Here is a 24,450-nt window from a genome sequence, read left to right as displayed (position 1 = left end):
TTTGACCAGACATTAAAATCACCAGTCTTCTGCATCAGTTCTGCTTTGCTTCACATGTCAACTTCACACTGACTTTTGGGTTGAAGAGCCAGGATGGTATAGAATTTAGGGTACTGAATTAGAACTCAAAAGAGTTAGATTCAAACCCACACCTGCAATACAGGGACAATCACCCTATCAGCCTGATATGGCTGAGAGCAACCTCATATGGCTGCTGTGAAAAAGAGGACAAGAAGAGAGCCACATGCACTTTCTTGAACTTCCTATAGGAAAGGCAAGCTATAAATCTAAGAGTTTTATGAGTAGAGCAGACAATCTAGAGTAAGAACAACTCCCGGGTATTATAAAGTTGGGATAACCTGGAAGTAGAGTGCCCAGAAGAAATAATAGAATCAAAGCAATGAATGAGGGTATACATCTCATGGGTCAGCTTTTTCCTTTGAAAACAGAAGTCATGGAGAGGAGATGAAGCACAATCAGGATCTTAACATGCATTAAGGCTCCTCTGCACATACTGTACAAAAACATTTTATATTAAGAGGAGAGCTACTATTATCACCAAATTAAACAAAACATTCAGCCCTCTGTGGTTTCTTAAAGCAATTTACTTAATCCTGAAACAAATAAAACAGAGTGGTGATCTGCCAAGGAGGGAAAAAGAAAGTGGACACAGTAACATTACCTCCTTTAATATTATCCCAATGGTTTGCTTTATTTCTCTCTGATGGAGATCTGCAAAATTAAAAGTGAGGACTTTGGATCTTTACCCACAAAGCATGCTAAACAGCTTGATTCTGCATATGTCTATTCATAGTTCAACCAGTCTAACAGTGTACAACCATGGAAAGGGCAGCTAGATTTTATTAATGTTGAAATACCTTGCATATTTAAAGTTTAAATGCTTTTCAAATCACGCTTACATCTGATTGGAAAAGAAAATGAGATTTCCCTACACAGGGCTGAAGAAAACTTCTCCCCTACATGGTACTGGATTACTTCTATATAGGTCTTTAGCTGGCATCTCATGTGATCACCTGGGTTAGGAGAAAGTGGGTAGATCCATACAATATATATACACCTTTGGAATCTTTTTGTAAAATGGGTAATTTGCATTCATCTCTTCTGTCATCTTGCAGCATCTTCAGCTATCTGAAGTAATGGCTGGTAGCAGACTGACAACATAACAGAAAGCTTAGTTTCGTTATCTAAATACACACTACACACCCGTGCTTGTGGTTAAAATTGATAAATGGTTCTGCAAGCAGCAGGAGCTTTTCCTTTTAGGATATCTATGCGTCCACAAACTGACACCTGTTAGGTTGGCACATAACCATGAACACTGTTCTAGTGCAAAGCTTTCACAAAGGGACTTGAAAGAAGGAATCAACAACTTGTTACAAAGTATGTCCTTCATTTCTTTATTTTTAGAACCTATATATCACCTTTCATTGCTGATTCCAGCCTGGTGCTCTGTGTATTAAAACAAGGAAACACACAGAGTCACAGCAAATCAAACATCAAGAGACAGACCTCACAGAAGTAATTATTTCCATCTTGAACCAAATCTGTAGGGCCCTGATAAGTTGTAGTAATTTAGTCATTAAGTCGTGTCCGACTCTTCAGGACTCCATAGACCAGAGCACGCCAGGCCCTCCTGTCTTCCACAGCCTCCCAGAATTGGGTCAAATTCAGGTGGTAGTTTCAATGACACTGTCCAACCATCTCATCCTCTGTCATCCCCTTTTCCTCTTGCCCTCACACTTTCCCAACATCAGGGTCTTTTCCAGGGAGTCCTCTCTTCTCATGAGATGGCCAAAGTATTGGAGCCTCAGCTTCAGGATCTGTCCTTCCGGTGAGCACTCAGAGTTGATTGCCTTCAGAATGGATAGGTTTGTTTTCCTTGAAGTCCAGGGGATTCTCAAGAGTCTCCTCCAGCACCACAATTCAAAGGCATCAATTCTTTGGCAGTCGGCCTTCTTTATGGTCCAGTTCTCACTTCCATACACCGCTACTGGAAAAACCATAGATTTGACCATGTGAACCTTTGTTGGCAAGGTGATGTCTCTTGCTTTTTAAGATGCTGTCTAGGTATGTCATCGCTTTCCTCCCAAGAAGCAGGTGTCTTTTAATTTCATGGCTGCTGTCACCATCTGCAGCAGTGATTAGGGAGCCCAAGAAAGTAAAATCTGTCACTGCCTCCATATCCTCCCTTTCTATTTGCCAGGGGGTGATGGGATAGGTGGCCATGAACTTAGTTTTTTTGATGTTAAGCTTCAGACCATTTTTTGCACTCTCCTCTTTCTCCCTCATTAAGAGGTTCTTTAATTCCTCCTCAGTTTCTGCCATCAGAGTGGTATCATCTGCATATCTGAGGTTGTTGTTATTTCTTCCGGCAATCTTAATTCTGGCTTGGGATTCCTCCAGTCCAGCCTTCCGCATGATGTATTCTGCATATAAGTTAAATAAGCAGGGAGACAATATACAGTACAGCCTTGTCGTACTCCTTTCCCAATTGTGAACCAATCGTTTGTTCCATACCCAGTTCTAACTGTTGCTTCCTATCTCACATATAGATTTCTCAGGAGAGAAATAATTTGGTCAGGCACTCCCATTTCTTTAAGAACTTGCCATAGTTTGTTGTGGTTCACACAGTCAAAGGCTTTTGCATAGTCAATGAAGCAGAAGTAGATGTTTTTGTGAAACCCCCTGGCTTTCTCCATAATCCAGCGCATGTTAGCAATTTGGTCTCTAGTTCCTCTGCCCCTTCGAAATCCAGCTTGTATGTCTGGGAGTTCTCAGTCCACATACTGCTGAAGCCTACCTTGGAGGATTTTGAGCATAACCTTGCTAGCATGTGAAATGAGTGCAATTGTACAGTAGTTGGAGCATTTTTGGCAGTGCCCTTCTTTGGAATCGGGATGTAGACTGATCTTTTCCAATCCTCTGGCCACTGTTGAGTTTTCTAAACTCGCTGGCATATTGAGTCTAGCACCTTAACAGCATCATCTTTTAAGATTTTAAATAGTTTGACTGGAATGCCGTCAACTTCACTGGCCTTATTGTTAGCCATGCTTTCTAAGGACCACTTGACTGCACTCTCCAGGATGTCTGGCTCAAGGTCAGAAACCACACTATCTGGGTTGTCCGGGATATCCAAATCTTTCTGGTATAATTCCTCTGTGCGTTCTTGCCACCTCTTCTTTATGTCTTCTGCTTCTGTTAGGTGCCTACCTTTTTTGTCCTTTATCATGTCCATCTTTGCACAAAATGTTTCTTTCATATCTCCAATTTTCTTGAGCAGCTCTCTGGTTTTTCCCTTTCTATTCTTTTCCTCTATTTCTTTGCACTGTTCATTTAAGAAGGCCCTCTTGTCTCTCCTTGCTATACTTTGGAAGTCTGCATTCCATTTTCTGTAACTTTCCCTATTCCCTTTGCATTTTGCATCCCTTCTCTTCTCTGCTATTTGTAAGGCCTCGTTGGACAGCCACTTTGCTTTCCTGCCTTTCCTTTTCTTTGGGATTGTTTTTGTGGCTGCCTCCTGTACAATGTTATGAATCTCCATCCACAGTTCTTCAGGCACTCTGTCCACCAAATCTAGTTCCTTAATTCTGTTCTTCACTTCCACTGTGTATTCATAAGGGATTTGGCTTAGATTATACCTGACTAGCCCAGCGGATTTTCCTACTTCCTTCAGTTTGAGCTTGAGTTTTGCTATAAGAAGCTGATGATCAGATCCACAATCAGCTCCAGGTCTTGTTTTTTCTGACTGTATAGAGCAGTGGTCCCCAACCTTGGGCCTCCAGATGTTCTTGGACTACAACTTCCAGAAGCCTTCACCACCACCTCTGCTGACCAGGATTTCTCAGAGTTGAAGTCCAAGAACATCTGGAGGCTCAAGGTTGGGGACCACTGGTATAGAGCTTCTCCATCTCTGGCTGCAGAGAACATAATCAATCTGATTTCACTATTGCCCATCTGGTGTAGCGTCCATGTGTAGCGTCCATGTGTAGTGTCACCTCTTGTGTTGTTGGAAACGAGTGTTTGTGATGACCAGCTTGTTCTCTTGACAAAACTCTATTAGCCTTTGCCCTGCTTCGTTCTGAACTCTACGGCCAAACTTACCTGTTGTTCCTTTTATCTCTTGACTCCCTACTCTAGCATTCCAGTGCCCTAGAATGAGAAGAACATCTTTCTTTGGTGTCAGTTCTAGAATGTGTTGTAAGTCTTCATAGACTTGGTCAATTTCAGCCTCTTCAGTATCGGTGGTTGGTGCATAAACTTGGATTACTGTGATGTTGAAAAATCTGCCTTGGATTTGTATTGAAATCATTCTATCATTTTTGAGATTGTATCCCAGTACAGCTATTCCCACTCTTTTGTTGACTATGAGGGCTATTCCATTTCTTCTACGGGATTCATGCCCACAATAGTAGATATGATATTCATCTGAATTGTATTTGCCCATTCCTGTCCATTTTAGTTCACTGACACCCAGGATGTCAATGTTTATTCTTGCCATCTCCTGTTTGACCACATCCAGCTTACCAAGGTTCATAGATCTTACATTCCAGTTTCCTATGCAGTATTTTTCTTTGCAGCATCGGATTTCCTTTCACTTCAAGGTGTGTCTGCAGCTGAGCATCCTTTCGGCTTTGGCCCAACCACTTCATTAGCTGTGGAGCTACTTGTACTTCTCCTCCGCTCTTCCTCAGTAGCATGTTGGACGCCTTCCGACCTGAGGGGCTCATCTTCCAGCGTCATATCTTTTAGCCTTTTGTTTCTGTTCATGGCGTTTTCTTGAAATAGATACTGGAGTGGCTTGTCAGTTCCTGCTCCAGGTGGATCACATTTAGTCAGAATTCTTCACTATGACCTGTCCGTCTTTGGTGTCCCTGCATGGCATAGCTCATAGCTTCTCTGAATTACTCAAGCCCCTTCGCCATGACAAGGCAGCTATCCACGAAGGAGCTAACATAATGTGTCAAGTTCAGAAGAGTGGAGAGCTACAAAATATCACATATGGCCTATTTGACAGACTACATAATACAATTAATGCAATATGCACTGTCTTAAAAGCCTTTGTAAAATTGTAAAGCTTCTGTCTGCCATCTCACTTGGGAGCAAGGGGGATCTTTCCTTCACTTCCAGTCTAATTGGCCAATTCCTAACTCCATACTGTATTTTACTTCCCAAAAGATAGACCCTCACTAAGACTGGTGGGAATGAATGCTTTGTCCCTTGTTGGAACTGAGAAACATCAAGCTGGTTACCTAGGCACAAGGAGCCAAGGTCAGAAGAGAAAGAGGAGCCACAGAAAGAAAAAGGAAGGGAGAGAAAAGAGAAAGAAGCAACAGAGAGATGATCCACAGAAAGAGAGGGAAATAGGAAGCAAATAGAGAAAGAAAGGAAAAGAGAAGGAAAAGAGAAGGAAAATCAATGGAGGGAGAAAGGCAGAAAGAAAAAGGTGAGAATGCAGAAAGAGAAACAGGAGGCAAAGCTAAAGAACTGGCTGAAAACAGTCAAGAAAATTGGTTTGTTGTTTGAGAAGCAGTTAACAGATGAAAAAAAAGTGTCAGGTTCTGCTATTTGCGCTTGCTTTCTGTCTGTGAATGGCAGTAATCATAAAAGGGGATCATGCACTAAGCAGGGGGGTTAGACTGAATGGCTTTATAGGCCCTTCCATCTCAATTTTTCTGTGATTCCCTGATCCTGACTTCTGACATTGGTGTCAACATTCAGGCTTGCCTTTGCCATGTAAAGCTTGGTGTTCTTTTTCCTGCTGGCAACAAAGGCACTACATTGCAAGGCAAAGTCAAGTCATTTCCTGGCATTTTGATTTGTAAATACAGAAGCAATATCCTACATTTACAAAATGTAGGCTTCCTGAATCTCCTCCTTATAAACTAGAGTACCTAGGCTGCTAATGGAAAATGCTGTCCTCGGTTTTTTCTCAGTGTTGCCTTAAACTTTCCTTTCTCCCTTGCTCCTAGGGCAAACTGAACTTCCCTCTTCCACACCACATTTCCCCCACATTCATATTTTCAACTTCTCAAGACTGGGCAACAGCAGCAATCACCACACCATTCCAACTGAAAGACCACAAAAGCTGTGATTAATGTTGCTAGCACTTAATCCCACTCTTGCTCACATTCCATGGGTTCACTGCTTCACCGTTAGCCCTCCTCAAATTTTTACAGCTAATGCTATCGCTACAAACTCCTTTCCCTTGCTATATGCTCTGTTCCCCATGAACCACAAGCAGGCTATCCATGTTCCTTCCCTTCATTGCTAATATTTCATTACAGCTTGCTAAAGTTGGGAGGCACACAAAAGATTGTGAACACAGAACGGATGTGGCTTTGGTCCCACTGGCCCAACCCTACATTGGAATGCAGGCCCCAGAGGGTTACACATGTGCAAATATTGGAGGATGGAGACTCTCAATCCTGGTGTAAATCTCAGTAAATTCTCACTATAATGTTTACTGTTCTTTTCCACTTGTACCTGTATCTTTTCTCTTTCTCTCACATACACGCAAATTTTTATCATCATAAAGTGTACAATACAAGAATTTAGGAATTACCACCACAACCCACCATCATATCTAGACCAGGGCTTTGCAACATGCAATCCCCGGTACTCCCATGGCCCAGCAACACAACCACATCTTTCCCCCAAATGTTTGTCAGGGGGGAACTATTCAAAAAGGTTCTTATTCCCTCTGGAGATACGAAGGTAAATTTACCATGTTTACCATGTTACCTGCACCTCAATAACCCACACTAAAGTCCAAATAACTTTTTTTAAAGATAAATTTTAGCTGCTAGAGGGCACAAAAGGGCTGCTTCAATTTTTTAAAAAGTCTAAAGGCATGTACCTTTTAAAATGAGTGAATTAAATATTTTGTGGGACAAAGTTTCAGTATGCTCTTATCAAGGGAAGTACAAATACAATTTTTGTATTTTATTGAGGAAAAATACAAAATATTAAACTTTTTTTAATTACAACTTCAAGGTTTCTACTTTTGCATTACTTAACTACCACAAAAAATGAAATATATCAATTAGCCCCTTTAGCCTCACTCCTTTGTGGGGCAATGCCTGAGCTTCTGGCCCACCTGAAAATTGCCACTGCTGAGACCTACATCCTGTAGTATACATAAATAGCATGTAGCTTGAAAATTTCCCCAGTATTCCAATATTTTTCCTGAAAAACTAGGTTTCAGAGAGAGACATAAGAGGTTTTTGAGAAGGCAGAACATGTTCTCACTGCTTGTCCTTCTCATTTCCATTCATATCTCTTGTATGTCACACTTTCAAGAGAGGTTAGATGGGCAGATACATGAGGCGGGGCCTTTTTCTGTACCTGCCCTCGAACTCCACAGTTTCGTTGGTCTTTCATGGATTTTGATTTTTCTTTTGCTTGTTTTAATTAATGATTTCTTTCACCTTTTATTCTGTTATGAATTTATCACATTGTTTCACAGTGCATATCACTTTCAGGAGCCCAATGAATAGAGAAGAGAAATAAAAGCAACAAGCAGGAGGAAAGAGGTGGAGGAGAGATTGTACATTGCAAGTCTTGATATGCTAACCAGGTGCTTAAAAAAAGTACATCTGGAAAAGTAACACTTTTTAAAAGTAACCACTTTTAAAAGATACAGATAAAAATTAAAGACAAAAATCATATACTCCTGGTGGCAGCACAGGGAGTACAAAGAAGGCCTGCAAAGAAGAAGCAGAGGAAGAGGAGCAGACAGACAGAGGCAAAAGTGTAATTCCTTTACACCTGGAGCTGTGCCGGTGGCTATTCCAGACACATAGAATCCACAGAACTGCTCTGCTGTCCAAAGATTAAATATTTAAATTGGTAAAGAAATTATTACAGGTTGACGGAAAGGTGGAAGGATGTAACACCTCTTTAATGAGACAACCCTAAGAATCAGAAATTAGGTGGCCTTTTTAACTAGCCTGTTCTTACCTTACAGAAGGACACACAGTCCAAACTGGTTCGTTTTTGCCGTGTTATTTTTAAATAGAACCGGTTCTAAATGGGTATACACTATTAATTATATAGTTGTTTTAGTCTGTTAATATATATATATTGTTACTCTTTTAATATTATAATTCATCATGCCCCTAGCTCTATTTAAATATAATATATATAGTAGATCTCCTTGGGTCCCTCAAGGGAGAAAGGCAGAACATACATAAAACAAACAAATAAATAAAAATGCAGGACAAAATCTAGAATTTTTAGGTTAATTTCAAACCCCTTCGTATCATCTAACTATATTATTTTTTTCCACAAACTTGCTGGTACAATACTACTTATTTTCCTATATGATGAAATAAGAAAATACGGGTTCACTACAAGACAAATATAGAATTAAAATTGTTGGTATAAATAGTCTAACTTATAAACAACTAACATTTATTTTCTAACTAGGAAACAATAAATATGGGAGTAGATTTTTGTGACACTATACGTCCTATCAATGCAAAGAAGCTACATTCAAACCATGGGCAATATGCAAATCAACTTCAATAAAAACATTTGAAAACTTTAACATATATTTTAAACAAAATATGAAGCGGGGGGCTTATACTGGCACCTGAAACTCTTAAGGATAAAGGGGGGTGTGGTGAAGAGAGGCTTGAGAAATAGTAATCCAGGAGGAATTATTTCTCACAAACTAAACTGAATTTATAACTTCCTAAATATACATTCAGAAAAGATAAATAGGCTGCTTCCATTTACTTTCTTATTATTACTAAGATAAATCCTACCACTGGCATAAATCCAAGTGTTACTCTCCAAGGGTGTACATACCATGGAATAATTTGTCCAACTGTCAGTTGTAATTTTCAAAACTCCTTTCTTGCTACAGATTCTTAAACATCTGTAACAAATACTTGTTTTGAGAGTGCTTTACATTTGTGACATTTGACCTTCTGCTGTATGTGCCACAAAATTCAAGTCTCAAATACCATGCAAGCAGGAAATCTGATCATTCCAGCAGTAGCCATCTGCATGGTCCAATATCAAATATTAGTTCTGGGTTGCACAAAGTCATGTGTTACAAATCTGTTTCTGCAGCCTCTATAATTAGTTGTAATTTGCTGCTTCTAAGATGTGTTTCTTATTGGACATCTGGCTCAAAACATCTACCTAATATTGAAGAAAGTACTTAGGTTCTGGATATTTTTTAAAAAATTAAGCATTGCATGGGTGGCATAACTAGGACCAGACTTCTGGAAAGATATCTATTATCATTATATATAATTTTACAACATACAAATGCATGTAAAAAAAGCATAAAAGGCAGTTATCCTTATTTAAAAGGAACCCACCAAAGAAATAAAGCATTCTATACAACAGCTTGATTCTCTTGTCTAAATATAACATGACTCACTTTTAAAGCTATAACGAGTTAAACAGGGCAAAAAATGTTTTATAAATGACAAGAACCAAATATATTACTTATGGGCACAAAGCAAGAACATAATACCACATACCCTTTCAGTTCAGGTTACTTGTTCCACTTGGGCATTTTCCTTACAAAAGTTCACATTGTGGAGACACTTATTCAGTGCATATGGAATGACAAGCCAATGTTTTAAGAGCAAGAGAAAAATAATAAAAACAAAATGCAAATATATTTATAGGTGGGAAACATAAGTCTGTAAAATAGCACTCTTGGGATCCAGTGTAAATGCACTAAGGCTCCAGTGAATATCACTGCCAGTACATGTGTGCAAACGAAGTTTTGTCATGTCCACAAAACATGAATGGGCAGCTGCGGTGATGTCCCAGTGGGAGGGGGCAGGAGTAGAAGCAGCCTAGCTGCTCACTGGTCAGCAGCTGCCATGCACCTTGCTACTGTGGAGTGAAACAGCACTTGCCACTCCAAGTGCTATATAAACATTTCTGCTTAAATGCAAACATAAGCCAATAGGTAAAGGAGTTCATTATGGGCAGAGACATAGTCTAATGAGGCTCATTTGGTTTATTACATCAAATGAGCTGTACTCTTTTTTTTAAAATTACAAATAAACCAAAGACTACAAAGATGTGTCGTGTCAGCTGATCGGATGCTGTCATTACCCAGGGGTGTCTGAATGAGTCCACCTTCTTTGGAAAGGCTCCTTCCATGACCCCCATGGAAGGAGCCTCAAACATTTGTTAATCTCTCAGCTGCTTATAACACTGTTCATCATCAAGTATTACTGCAAAATTCTATGTAAATAACTGGTTGCTAAGAAAATGGTATTAATGAGGGAGCTGTACTCTAGATTTTTTTAAAAAACATGTTTTAATGATTTTTCTGCAGCTTTATTTTTCAACATTCTAATGTGCTTTCAATAATATAATTTACTGTACCTATAGCTGTTTTAAATTTTTTTCTTAAGTGTTGTGAACAACCTTGGGTAAAGTAATCCCAATAGTTTTCAAGATGGTTTTCCTGTTACAGAGTAACACAGTTAAACCTCCATTTCAATAAACAACAAAAACTGAAGAATAAATGGTGTAATCAAGTAAAGAAGAATGCAGATTTGCCTAGGTTTATCAGCATTGCATCTGTCAGCAATTCATTTGCTCCAGCCAAATTCAAGATGATGATACTAACTCTGAAGGCCTTTATGGCCTGGGTCCAGAAAATGTAAAGGATAACTTCCCACATACTCAGATTAAGGAATAACAATGTATTTCCAGCACAACATTAATGGCAACATCTTGGGGGGGGGGCTTTTTTTTTAAAAAAAATGCCCTGATATTGTGGATCTCCCACAGGAAATAAGCCAATTTAGAAAGTATGACTCATTTGAAGTGGCCCTGCAGATCCTTCTAGTCAAATAATCTTTCAATAATGGAAAATGCTACTAAGCCACCTTGGGTCCTTTTAAGAAGCGAGGTGGTATAAAAACTTTTAAATACCGTATATTAAACAATAAGAGAAGCACTCACTATTTGTTAGTTCTGACTGAACCTTTGCACTTTGTTAAAACAAAGTTAAAAAGCAAAAAGGATGTGCTCAAGGAGAAGCCACCTTGGGTTCTTTTTAAGGAGAAAGGTGAGATGAAAATATTTTTAAAAAACAAATACATATTTTTATATTATTTTGTGAATTTTCTAACTAGAATGCAAACTATAATATAAATATATACAATTCAATAAAAGATTTATGTAACACAATGTTTCAACATAAACAGTTTAATATTGATCTGGTAGACTCAGTGTCTTTGATATATAAAGATAATTCAGATTTCAGTGTCTTTGATATATAAAGATAATTCAATATTTGTTAGCTTTCATTTCTATACCATCCCATTAGTGTTGCCACTCTCTGGGAAATATCTAATAAAAACATACCACTATATAATATACTGTACACAAAAAATGAAAAATAATACAATTAAACCTTTTCACTAGCTAAAACTATTTTTAAATAACAATACACAAACTGCATTCCATTTGAACATTCCAGGACAATATTCACACCAATATAATGCAGCTTTGGATAAGTCAGCCTTAATTAGTTGAGAGGAAAGGTGCCTGGCAAACCTCTGTAGGAAACCTGTTCCAGAGAAAAGGGCTCACAACCAAGAAAGCTTGGTTCCTCATGGTGGCTTTTTTGAGCCTCCAATAGGTGTTACAATTCTTAACATCAAGGATTGGAGAAGCATGTGGGATGGGTAGCTATATTCTGAGGGACACATTCTGTCAAATATAAAGTTCCTAAATCATTAAGGGCTTTAGACGTTATTACCAGCACCTTAAATTCAGCTTGGAAACTAACAGGGAGCCAAGGAAGGCATGCCAAGAAAATATATAAATATTTAAACAATTCAAAATGGTGGTTCTAACCGACAAAACCCTAAAGAGATTGGGTCCAAGCTATCTCAAAGACTGTATCTCCCATTATAAGCTTGCTAGGGTATTAAGGAGAGGCCTTTTGTTCAGTCCTAGCACCTTGACAGGTGCATTTGGTGGGGACACAGGTGAGGGCCTTCTCAGTTACCGCTCCTAGACTTTTGAACTCCATCCCACAGGAGGCCAGACTGGCCTCATCTCTGATGTCCTTCCACAAGCAGGCAAAGACCTTTCTCTTCAGACAAGCCTTCCCTCAGTGACTGGTGCCTGAGTAGGATTTCTAAATGGAATTGTTATGCGTAACTGCTTTGAATATGTTTTTAGTATTGCTTGTGTTTACCATTTCTCAGAGTGGCATTTGTTTGATCCTTTTTTGTATTTGTATACTTATTATTTTAGCTTTAAATGTTGTCTTTTAATGATGCAAGTCACCTTGCTTCTTTTGTTAAGGAGAAAGGCTCTGCCTGTCTCTCACACAACTTCACCCCTGTGTGTGCGTGTGCCTCCCCTGCACATTCAGGGTGCCGTTGCGACCGGAACCAAACGCGATTGCTGCGTGGAGATGGAAGAGAGTGGCACAGAAGGAGGCACAGTCGCACGTGTGACTGGCTTAGAGGGAGCCTTGCTCAGGATCATTAATTTTGGGGACTTATTCATTCAAGTTGCTTGTTAGAACTTAAATCCTACCTCAGTTTACAGTTCTGGGCAACTCTCTGCGCTAAATTTTACCTTTTCAACAACAAATGCTGTGTTATCAAATATTCAAGTATTCAAGAACATGTTCTTGTGTAAGTTACCTATCTCTATCTTGTCCAAAAAAGGTGAGCAAATGTTTTTGGAATGTGTAAAAGCAGGGCCTAGGGACAACAGCTCTTTTAATTGTGAGAAAAATTCTATTCAACCTCCATATCGATACAAACACATATATTCTAAATCAATATGTGAACATGAAGGCAGTAGTATTCAAACTTCTCTACATTTTGCAATGCAGCTCTTTAGACCACACTTTTAGATAAATATTGCATCTTTAAGCAAAAGTACACACACAAAATTGCTAATTTCTCTACAGATTTTTTTGAGGGTAAAACAACCTGATACAGAAACCAAGAGAAATTAAAAGTGCCAATTCTGCCCATATCTAAGCCATATATTTGCCGATCCCTCTCCCGGCCTGCAAATGGTCTATCCTCAGCATTTAACTTTTCAGAAGTATACTGACTCTAAGCAAACACATTTTTTGTTTTTCTTACCATGGTTGACAGGAAGCGCCTGCACAGGCAATATTAGCATTTTGCATATCCAAATATCCCCCTAAGCAGTTTGCTAATTGTTGCCGCTAACAGAAACAAAAACTTGAGATTGTTCAAGTTCCTAGAAATCAGTTATTGGACAACTCTTATTTTCTCCCATTCCCTGGCAGCATGCAACACTGGAGTTGCACAGAAATTAAGAACTCAGGATTACAGGCAAAAGAAACTTAGTTTTGTGACAAGGAAGAGAGGTAAAACAAGCAAATGCAATTAGGATACCAGTACAAAAGCCGTTGCCGCAACAAGATTAAAAGAGAGAAATCACTTCTATCACTTTTTTCATCTTTCAAACATGAAAATACTAAACTCCAACAAACAGATTCAGTATCTTCCCTGGTAGAAAACTAAACAAATATATTCCCAAGATAAATGTCTTGCTTAATAAAAAAAAATGCATTTGACAAACTGAACTGCCAATCACAATTTCACAGCAATAGAAAGACTTCAAGGACATTTATAAAAATAAGGTGAATAGCACCAAGTACAGTTTAGAAAATGCACCTAACAATTTAAATTACTGTAAAATCCATTCAGCTCACGCTGCATTCTTAGAGAGTACACATGTCTTTTCTCTTGTTTGTTTGTTTTTACCTGGGCTCCATCTTTTAGATTCAAGATGCACTCCATTGTATTGATTGTGATTACAACTGGCTCGGAACCAAGCTTTGTCCATGGCACATGGATACGCAATTCATGAATGTGTCCACTTAAAAATGTAAATGGTAATTTCAGCTCCTAGGAAACAAAGGTTGCATCAATGACAGCTACCAAGCAAAGTACACTGCTGGGGTACATTAAAAAAATCATAAAATTTTAATTGTTTTTTTCTGTTAAAACATTAGCAGTTTCCTACGTTGTTCTTTTTTTTTTCATTGAGTGCAAACAGTTGGATCCTACCAAGACCATAATTTAACGGATTAAATGAGACAGACTTAAACTAATTTAGCAACAATTGTCATCACAAAAGAAAAAAAAGAAACAAACAAAAAGACTCTGGGATCAAAAAAGAATACAAAATACTTACTAATACAATCTAAAAAAACAGTGCACCCCCCATACCCACAGGACCCTTTGGAGCAATATTTTTATTACAAACCTCCTTTCCAAAATTGTATTGATTGTTGCTTAGAGGCTTTCCCCATTCCTTTCACTAATACAAATTCAATAAATCTACCCCAAACAGCATAAAAATATTTAAACTTATTTCCCCTCTTTTCATCTTAAGTTCAGTAGTCAATTTATCATTTAATGCAATGTCCCATACTTCATTATACAGTGGTGCCTCGCATAGCGAGGTTAATCCGTTCCGGATTAATCTTCGCTATGTGAATACTTAGTTAAACGGAACAAAAAAAGCCATTGGAATGCATTAAACATCGTTTAATGCGTTCCAAATCGGCAGAAAACTCACCGTTTAACAAAGTGTTCCCATAGCCGGCAGCCATTTTCGCGCCCTCGGTAAGCGAGGGGAGGGCGTGCGGCCATTTCGGCTGTTCCGGCAGCCATTTTGGACCCGCCGAACAGCTGATCCGCGAGTCGCAAAAGCGCCGGTCGGTAAGCGAAATGCTTACCGATCTTCGCTATGCAAGTTTCTGCCATAGAGGCCGACGCGATGCCTCCGCATTAGATCCCGGAAAAGGGATCGCTATGCGGATTCGTCGCTATACGAGGTGCTCGTTAAGCGAGGCACCACTGTACCAGTCTTCTAATTTAATATCATTTTTAGCTTTCCAGAATCTAGCTATTAATATTCTAGCATTTGTCATAAAATTAGAAATCAATTCCTTTGAGCAATACTCAAGTTCTATCTTATCAAAAATTGACAGCAAAGCAGTTTTAGAATTAAGTTTGATATCTTTTCCAAATATATTACATATTTCCTTAAAAATCAATTTCCAAAATTTCTGAATCAATTTACACTCCCACCACATCTAAATTAAGTTTTAAAGAGTTCTCCCACCCAGACGCTGGATGGGAGAAGTCTGTAAAATTTAAACAAAACAAACTGCCAGACTGCTACCACCAGTGGTGATTCTTTGCTATTAAAGCCTCCCCCCCCTCCACCAACTCAAGGCCCAAAAGCTACCTCAAGGCAAAAGGAAACCCTACGGAACCTTAGAACACTAAGGTGGGGATAAGAGGTTTTTTCTGTAGTTTAAACTAAATATTTTCAGTGCCCAATCCAGGTTATTTATTTATTTATTTATTTAATATTCCACCCACTCTACCCAAAGGTCTCTGGGCCGCTTACAACAATTAAAATACAATAAAATTACAATAAAAAGATAAAACAATTAAAAAATACAATTGCTGGTCCAAATTTATGCAATCAGAATTTTGCCCATTAACTTTACATACAACTAACACAGTGATATCCTAGAAAGGTCTGACCTGGCCATAGTGACACATGCCTTTGCTACATCCCAGCTAAGTTAATGTAATGCACTCTAAGTGGGGCTTCCTTTGGAAAGTGCTCAGAAATTACAAGGGGCCCAAAAGGCTGCAACCAGATTGTTAAGTGGGGCTGGTTACAAGGATCTCAAAGCCCACCCACCCCTGTTACAGCAGCTCAAGTGGCTCCTGATCCATTTCTGAGTTCAATTAAAAGTGCTGTTTTTAACCTATGAAGCCCAAAATGGCTTGGGTCCAAGCTCTAGGTCAATATCTCCTTCAATGAGCCTGCTCTTGTGTTAAGATCATCAGGGAAGGCCTTTCTCTCTGTCCCTCCCTCCCCACATGCATGCATAGTAGGGACACGGGAGAGTTCCTTCTGTCCTGCTGCTCTCAGACTCTGGAAATCCCTCCCACAGAAGGCTAGGCTGGCCCCATCACTGCTGTCCTTCTCTTCATGCAGCCTTTTCCATAGTGACAGACTATCTAGGAGAGGTTTTTAAATACATGGTCTGCATTTTGTTGCTTCTCAATCTGTTTTAGTAATGCTTTACCTAACATTTTTAATGTTATTAATTTATTTAATATTTAAATTAATCACTGTGTTTAGCTTTACTATTGCGCTTTAATGATGTAAGCCACCTTGGATCCTTTCTTAAGAGAAAGGCAGGGTAAAAATATTTTAAATACATTGTCATCTTTGTATATAAATGGGTATGCCAAAGTTAGCACTTATAAGATTCAGCAGTATATCAAATGCCCTTTTTGCATGCCCATTCTTTTTCCCCCTTATATCCTGAAATCCTGCACACACTTACATGAGAATATATCTCGTATATAAATTGTGGCACAGCAGATCCCATTGAATTTAGTATATACTTTAGTATAGTAAGTTGCAGTTAGAGTAGGCCAATTTGAATCTTATGGAAGAGTTGACTTACCAAATCTGTAGCCTACTCTAATGCAATTTACTATGTTAAGCAACAGGATTTTGGCCACTGTGTACATGTCACATACAACTTGAAATTAAGCCAGTAATGTTGAATTAGCTGCAATCTAATGACAGGTAGTTAAATCTGGTGTCAATTACATCACTTCCAACATACCAAGAGAGCAACACCAACAGAATATTGACATCTGAGACGTAATTCTTTGTATGTATAAAAACTGATTTCTTTTTCAAACCTTACCAGGTAAGCATGCATGTTTGTAAAGAAGAAATTACTAATGTCACTTGATATCTTAAAGTAGGTATTGACGCGGCACAGAACTGATGTTTACATTCCTTTTAATACAAACAAGTTGAAATAGATGCAGCCTAGTAAATATCATCTTCAAGAGTGGAAATGTGTTCAGTAAGTATTTTGGAAATTCTGGTACTTATTCTTCCTATTCTATTTTAAAATATTTATAGCAGAATGCAGAACATTCTTCAAAAATTAGTCTCCCCCTTACCCCTTACACATCATATGACAATCATCTTGTGCAGTTTATGCTAGATTCAAAGTCAGTTTGTAGTATGACTGTGAATGAGTGGTAGACCAAAAAGAAAAAGAAGAGAGTGAGCCGTCCCTTCGACTAGAGATGTCAGAGCGAGACAGAGAAAGAGAGAGAGAAGAAAGATAATAGAAAGTGAGGAACTGAGTGTGGAAGAAGAGAGAGGAAAGGAATCAAAAGGGAAAGAAGAGAAGATTGAAATCTGTTTGGTAGAAGAGGGAGAAAGAAAGGGGGAGAGGAGTTAATCTTGCCTATGTGGGAAGAGGATATAGGAGATCAAAGTGGGAGGCGATAGTTTAGTATACTCAGGGAGAGAGAATGAAAGAGGAGAAAAGTAGAGAGAGAGAAAGGCGAACACAGATATGAAAGAGCGTGCGGGCTATTAGAAGGTGCCCATAATTTGAAGGTAGGAGGATTACTTCCTGACCCCAACTTCAAAGGAAAAGGGAACTGACAGAGGTACTAAAATGGACAGTTGTGGTCTTTCTGTGGGGACCAGGTCACTTGAGGAAGGTGATGTGACCAGACCAATCTTTCAGCCAACCATCATCGGAGGGAGATTGGGCAAGACACCTTTGTTGCGGGACAATTTGCGAAGTTCGGAATGCTCCAATGAGGAAACCCACCAACCGGGAACGTTTTGAGCCAGGCCCTCAATGAACCTTGCCAATTTACAGACGAAGTTCTTGTCTTCACACTTTGGACAGTTGCCAAATCTCACTTGTTTTGAACCCATAGAAGTTGCTGTGAAATCACCAAATGTTAAACCAAATAAATCTATTAATATTTCAAAGGAGGCTCAGTTGTCATTTCCCGCCAAAAGAGAGGAGCTGCTTCAAATCTTTAATGAACCCAATCACGATGACAGATTCACTGTAATATTTTGTAATTTGGCTCACGACACAGTTGTGGTGTCTGTAAACTTTGTTTTCAGCTATTAATTCAAATGAAATCAGAAAACCTTCTCAAACATTAATCCCATAAAATATTGAGATATACTCTGTTTCCCTTAAAATAAAAATTAACTTGAAAATAAGCCCTAGTATGTTGATGCTCATAATATAAGCCCTACCCCAAAATAAGACCCAGTTAAGTAAAGCCCCGCCCCTCCACCATTGTGCAGCAACCAGAAGATGACATGACTGTATTTGAATAAATGTAGATTGTTTTACATGAAAAAAAAAACAGAAAATAAGTCCTAATGCATTTTTGGAGCAAACTTTATTTATTTATTTATTTATTTATTTATTTATTTTATTTTATTTAATTTATACCCCGCCTATCTGGACTACTCATCCACTCTAGGCGGCTAATATATAAGACCATTAATATAAGACCCTGTCTTACTTTGGTGGAACACGGTACATAGACTAATAGTACATAGATACATATACAGGAAAAGTATTCCAAAGCAAGTCTGTATATTGTAAATGACAACTACAAAAGCTATTTCCTTGATGTCTGAAGTGACTTCAGTAATTTTCAATAGGGTTTTCTCCAATGTTAAGTGTGCATAAGACTGTCACCTAACTCAGTAACAGAAAGGAAACGAGGATGGAAAAACACTGAAAGAAAAGAGGAGACCAGAATCAATAGAGAAAGACAATGGAGTGGAGTCCATGTTTCACTATACAAGTCACACCACTATTGTATCATGCCTAGAAATACTTCAGTGTTTTACTATGGCATATAACTGACACTTAGACATATTAATTTTTAATACTTAGTAAAAATTAGTTGATTTTTAATAGTATTTTAAAAAGTTGATTTTTAATAAAAAGTATTTTTTAAAGTTGATTTTTAATACTTAATATTAAATATCAACAGCTCCAGCCGTTTGCCCACTTATCACCCAAATGAAGGAGATATAAAGTAGGATGTTGATGGCTGGCCACAGCTGCAAAGTATGCTAAATGATAGTTTGGTGTAATATATACAATGCATACAAGTTGCAGCAAGCCTCGGACTCACACACATTTGCTCTCCTCATTCCTTCTAATGTAGTCAGTCGTTTCAGAAGCTTCTAGTTTCACAATCTATAATTTGAACTTTGTATGTTAAAGACTGACCATAGTGACAATTAACTACTGTTCATCACTATAAGCTACACAAAACTGTATGACGTATAAACTTCCAAACTCCTCCATCCAAATGCAGAAGACAGCAGAGAACAAGAAAGCATGTACAAAGAAGGCTACAGGAGGAAAAGCAAAGATGCTATCATCCTTCGATTTCTTCGTATTCATGCAACTGTTTCCTTTTAACACCTGAAGTAACAGTGTAAACTGAGCAACTAGTCATTTAAGGCATAATACTCATACACCAAAACAATCCACAGGTACAAGTTTAATTCCTCCACATAAGTATACTTTACTGAACCTCAACCAAAGTTATTTTTCCCAAGGCCACAAGAAGATATGGTGACTTTCAGCACATATTTGTTATTAAAACAAACCAATTTAGCAAATTAAATTAAATTAAATTGTATAGGAATGCTAGAACATCCTTTTCCTCCCTGTGACTCAAGTATCTTCTTGTGGAATTAGAGAAAGTAACCCTGGCAGATATCCAGCAACACATACATGCACATTTGTACAGGTATCATACCTGTACCTCTGTGTTTCACTTAAAAATTATCAAGAAGAAAATGAAGTGTGGCATTCTGCACAATTTGTTGCAGTGCAACCAATATAATAAACAACAACAAAAGATCGATAACATTCTCCTATAACAAAGATAGTTAACTATCTCAGACCAAAGTAAGAATACAGATCTGTGTTTCATTTAGATCCATGGCAGTATCACAAGTGTTCAGGACGGAACATGTTATATGTAGAAGAATTCCTCATGAAGCTCTCACCTGAACTCAGCAATTAGGATAAATATGCATGGAATTATTTTCTGCCAAGATCTAATGTTTCTTCCATATAAACAAGGCATAAATAAAACTTGTTTGACACCTATGGAAAAATTTCACCAGTGCAGAATTCAATATACTTTCTGGCCTGAGACAGAACTATGGAAGTTTCTAAGCTAAAGCTCCAGGCCAAAATGCAAAAACATAACAGAAAGACAGAAGCCATTTTAATGAATCAGTATATAATACATGGCAGACAAATAAAGCACCATTCACATCATAAACTCATATTTTATTACTGGCATGCTAGTCTTAGTTATAATAATCATGTATGTCATTCGCCTGATAGTAATAAGAATTCAGAACAACTCACTCTAGGAATTTTACATGAATTTAACTATCTGGTTAAGGCATAAAATAGATGGAATGATAACATACCTGTTCAAGTACATCAAGCTTTAGTTCAAGTTTGCTGAGAACCACATCTCCGCCCCAGAGTGATAGCTGTAGATCAGAAGGCTTCAAGTTCTTAATATAGCGATTCACATAGCTCATTAGAATAGGAGTCACATATGACTCGAGCATTGTGCCTTTGCTGACAGAACCTTTAAAAAATTGCATATTTAATTAGTACAGAAAATACATGTTTTAGAACACACTTAGCCCAACTGCCTATCTAAATCTTGGATTTATCACAGGAGCCTGAAATATATGTCTACTTTAAAGCCCAGTTGTGCAGTCATTTATATGTCTCCTAAGGAGTATCACTGAGCTCACTGTCACCTACGCTTTGGCAAGCAACTATGGCATTGCAATCTTAACCAAATGTACATTTTTCCTAGTGAGCATGGACAGAATCAAGCTATAATGGACTAAGCATAATGAAACTCAGCAGCCTACAATCAATTCCTCATACCAAAGAAAGTCGACCCACTAAATGAACCCTTGCATTGTAAACTGACACTTGTAAATCGCCAATACTCATTGGGATTAGGAACTGGGTTTAGGTCTAGCAGGGACGTGGTGTCACTGCAGTTTAAATCACAGAAGCCTCTGTGCTGCAAGGTCAGAAGATCAGCAGTCATAAGATCAAATCCACATTACGGAGTGAGCTCCTGTCGCTTGTTCCAGGTCCTGCCAACCTTGCAGTTTGAAAGCATATAAAAATGCAAGTAGATAAATAAGTACTACCTCAGTGGGAAGGTAACAGCGTTCCGTGTCTAGTCACACTGGCCACATGACCACGGAAACTGTCTATGGACAAACGCTGGCTCTATGGCTTGGAAACGGGGATGAGCACTGCACCCTAGAGTTGGACACGACTGGACTAAATGTCAAGGGGAACCTTTACCTTAGGGCTAGTAGCTTTACACAAATATATCTGCAGAGAAATGGACTCTACATGAACTTAAATACTTTTCCACTTTAATATCACTTAGATTTATAGCACAGACTAATAGTGATTCCACTATTACACGTGAACTGTACATTATAACCTGAACATGCATCAGTACTGATGCCCACTTATAAACCAGACATTGTAAGATTTAGGTAGTTGTCAACAAATAAAAATCAATCTAGTCAGTTGAATAATGTACTAAGAGGCAATGAAAGTAAAGGACTAAAAAGACTTTTAGATTTTTGCTATGAAGGGTGATGTGTACTGCAACCATTCTCTTTACAAGCCTTGCTGGCTTTTAGAACAGCAGGAGATGCTATTCTCTCAGTCCCATCATCCTCCAAGGCAGCAACACCAGAGACAGCCTTCTCTGAAGCAACTCCGAGTTTCAGAACTTCAGGCCAAAGAAGGCTAAGATAAGCCCTTTCTTGCCGTCCCTTCCAGGCAAGACCTTGTTATTCTGGTAAATTTTTGGCAAGTGGACTCAGAAAAGGTGGGTTGAGCTTCTTGTGTTGTTGTCTTTTTAGTGCCGTGTACTTATGACTTACATCTTAACAGATATTTTAAGAGTTCTGACTTTAATTTTGTTTTAACATTATCAAGGGTTTAATTATATGTTTATATTTATTGAAGTGTAGCAATACTTAAAAAAAAAAAAAACTACATCGTAAGTTCCCTCAAGTCTCAGTCCTGAAAGCCAGCACATGAAACAGATGAGCAAGTCTATAGTGAGCTTTGAAACACCACCCATACCCTTATACCAGCGTCTTTATTGAAGTCAGCCACCTATCCTTAGAAACACACCGTCCGGCAAGAGGAAGCCTGGGGGTGGGGGGGCAGTCAGGTAACTTTTCAGCACGAGTTGCCCCGTGAGCTGCGAAGTCAGAAAGAGATCCCACCGAGAAGAGGGCACGGCCACAACCGTCCACAAGAAGCGAGCAACTTCGCTTCTACCCGGACCACTTTGGCCCCATATATTTTTTTTACCCCAATTCCTCCCGCCGCCAGGTCCCACAACGTGTTTCCAAAACCCTGTCACGGAACCGGCGTCAGTTTTTACTCCGCCCCCACTCACTCCCACCCCCGAGCACTTCCATCCCTTTTCCCTGTGTCGCGAACGGGTCCAATCTTCCCCAGCCCCTCTTCTCCCTTGAGGGGCTACTACACGCACCTACTCCGGCGTCCCCTTCCTCACTGGGCTCCTCCACCCTCCATGGCAGCGGCTGTTCTGGCTCTGGCCCCCGCTACCCTCGGCGCCCGCTCTCCGCCGTCCCTCGGCGCCTCCTACCCAACGGCCAAAAAGCCCTTCCTCACCGAGGGCCAGGAGGGGTGGAAACTTCCAACAGCTGCTAAGGCGGTTCCGGGTTCCACCACGGGCTGGTGTTTCCGCCTAAACGGACCCCCTTAGCTGTGGCGGACACGTTTGGCGGTAACACCGTCCGGCGGAAACTAGCGCCGGAGGCCGGCTTGGGAAAGGGAGGCGGGGTTGTGCTTTGCTCCTCGAAATCCTTGTCCTACATGTTTGAGACCGGAAACAACATGCGGGCTGGGAGAGGACTTTTTGTTAGCAAGCAGGCATATGATTATTTTTTAAAGCGGGGATAGGTGTCTTAAGGAACCATACACAGGTAGAACAACTGGTAATTGTTTCCTGTGTCTTGCATATCCTCGGTCTTCAGGAAATGCATGCATCTGTGTATCCTTTCCTGTATTGTGTCCTAACACAGCTGTGCGAGGAGCGTCTCGAGTGTGGATGTTTTAAGACACGCTTAAGCTTCCTCCCTATTTGAAAGATTCTTCCATTTAATGGAAGAGTAAGGGGGTGCGTGAACTGTTGATTTATGAAAAAGGAAAGCTTCCCTAATCCATTTTGTACTCTTGAGTTTGTCTTTTATATTTCAACAGAATAGCCTGTTCTACTAGCTTTTAACCTAGATCTGGAAGAGGGGAAGTTTGTCTCTCAAAGAATCTGAGGAAGAAAGGCTGTGAATACAGAGTTGGAACAAAAAGAATCAAATAAAAGTGTGCTCCCCATTTCATCCACTTCATCTCCCCCTTCTTCCCCCTCCTCGTTGCCCATTTAGTGCCTATCCTGCAAAAACCTTTTTTAAAAGGAACTTAAAATAACCATTCTTGCTGTCCAGAGTTCAGGTTCACTGGCTAGTGTTAAGTCGGTGTACATCCTGTAAACTTAGCTAATATTTTCAAAATAAATGGTTGTTTTCACTTATACAACATACAACTTAAAGTGTTCGCAAGCAAGATTCTTTATTTCGATTTTGTACTTCTTCCCCTGATAAAGTGCAAACTCACAATGGCCCTTCCTCCCCGTGGGGAGCAGAGACCTATTTTCATGGTCCGCCCTCACAGACTCCTGGATCCTATTTGATTCCAGGATGCCATGCATGAGATTCCGATTAACCTGGCTGGTGCTCCTATCAAGGCCCTGGTCGATGGCTGGTATGCCACTGTCACTAGGGCTATAGATACGATTGCTCCTAAACATCCTCTCTGCTGCAGAGCCGGACCAGCACCTTGGTTTAACCAGCAGCTGAGCACTATGAAGCAGAATAGGAGAAGGCTAGAGAGTGTTTGGAGGCAGAACCTAACAGAAAATAACTGCCAAGGTCGGGTCTAACCCTTATCTTGCTAAGGTAGAAGCTGCTAGGAAAGCCTGCTTCACTGTCTGGACAAGCAAAGCATCCAATCAGCAGGCAGAAGTTTTTTGTATAGTACACGACCTATTCGGAATTGGCCACAACATTTGGCCTCCATCTAGCATTTCTTGTGACCAATCTGCAGCATTTTTAAAATCAAAAGTGGACGCTATCTGCTAGGATCTCGCACCCTATTTGAAAACAGTGGATCAAGCTGAGACATCCAGTGCAGCGCCTTGTCCGTTGAGAACTACTCAGTTTCAACCTGTGACGTCCACAGAGGTGGATAAGGTCCTTGATCGCTGCCAAGCCACCACCTCCTCCCTTGACTCTTGCCCGGGCTGGCTAATCAAAGCTGCCAGGCCGATGATAACTGAATGGGCCACTGAAATAATAAATGGGTCTCTTCTTAAATGCTCATTAGACCCATTAGAAAGAAACCAAGCTTTGCGGCAGACAACACTG

General features: G+C 39.5%; 1 protein-coding gene across 5 annotated transcripts in view; it reads right to left on the bottom strand.

Moving 5' to 3' along the window:
• Window positions 1-22,655, bottom strand: part of VPS13B (vacuolar protein sorting 13 homolog B) — a 495,255-nt gene extending 472,600 nt beyond the window's left edge. For all 5 annotated transcript variants that reach the window (XR_012086959.2, XM_020785369.3, XM_020785367.3 and 2 more), the window contains exons 1-3: window positions 22,500-22,655; window positions 20,368-20,534; window positions 13,776-13,919 (exon numbers count right to left, since the gene is read on the bottom strand). Coding sequence is in view for 4 of the 5 variants with exons in the window: in XM_020785369.3 (XP_020641028.3) it covers window positions 13,776-13,919; window positions 20,368-20,514 (291 nt within the window). In the remaining variant the exon portion in view is untranslated. The remainder of the gene's footprint in view (window positions 1-13,775; window positions 13,920-20,367; window positions 20,535-22,499) is intronic.
• Between the last annotated feature and the right edge of the window lie 1,795 nt (window positions 22,656-24,450).

This window comes from Pogona vitticeps, chromosome 4, assembly GCF_051106095.1.
Source record: "Pogona vitticeps strain Pit_001003342236 chromosome 4, PviZW2.1, whole genome shotgun sequence".
NCBI lineage: Eukaryota > Metazoa > Chordata > Lepidosauria > Squamata > Agamidae > Pogona > Pogona vitticeps.
This window is presented reverse-complemented; position numbering and strand designations above follow the sequence as displayed.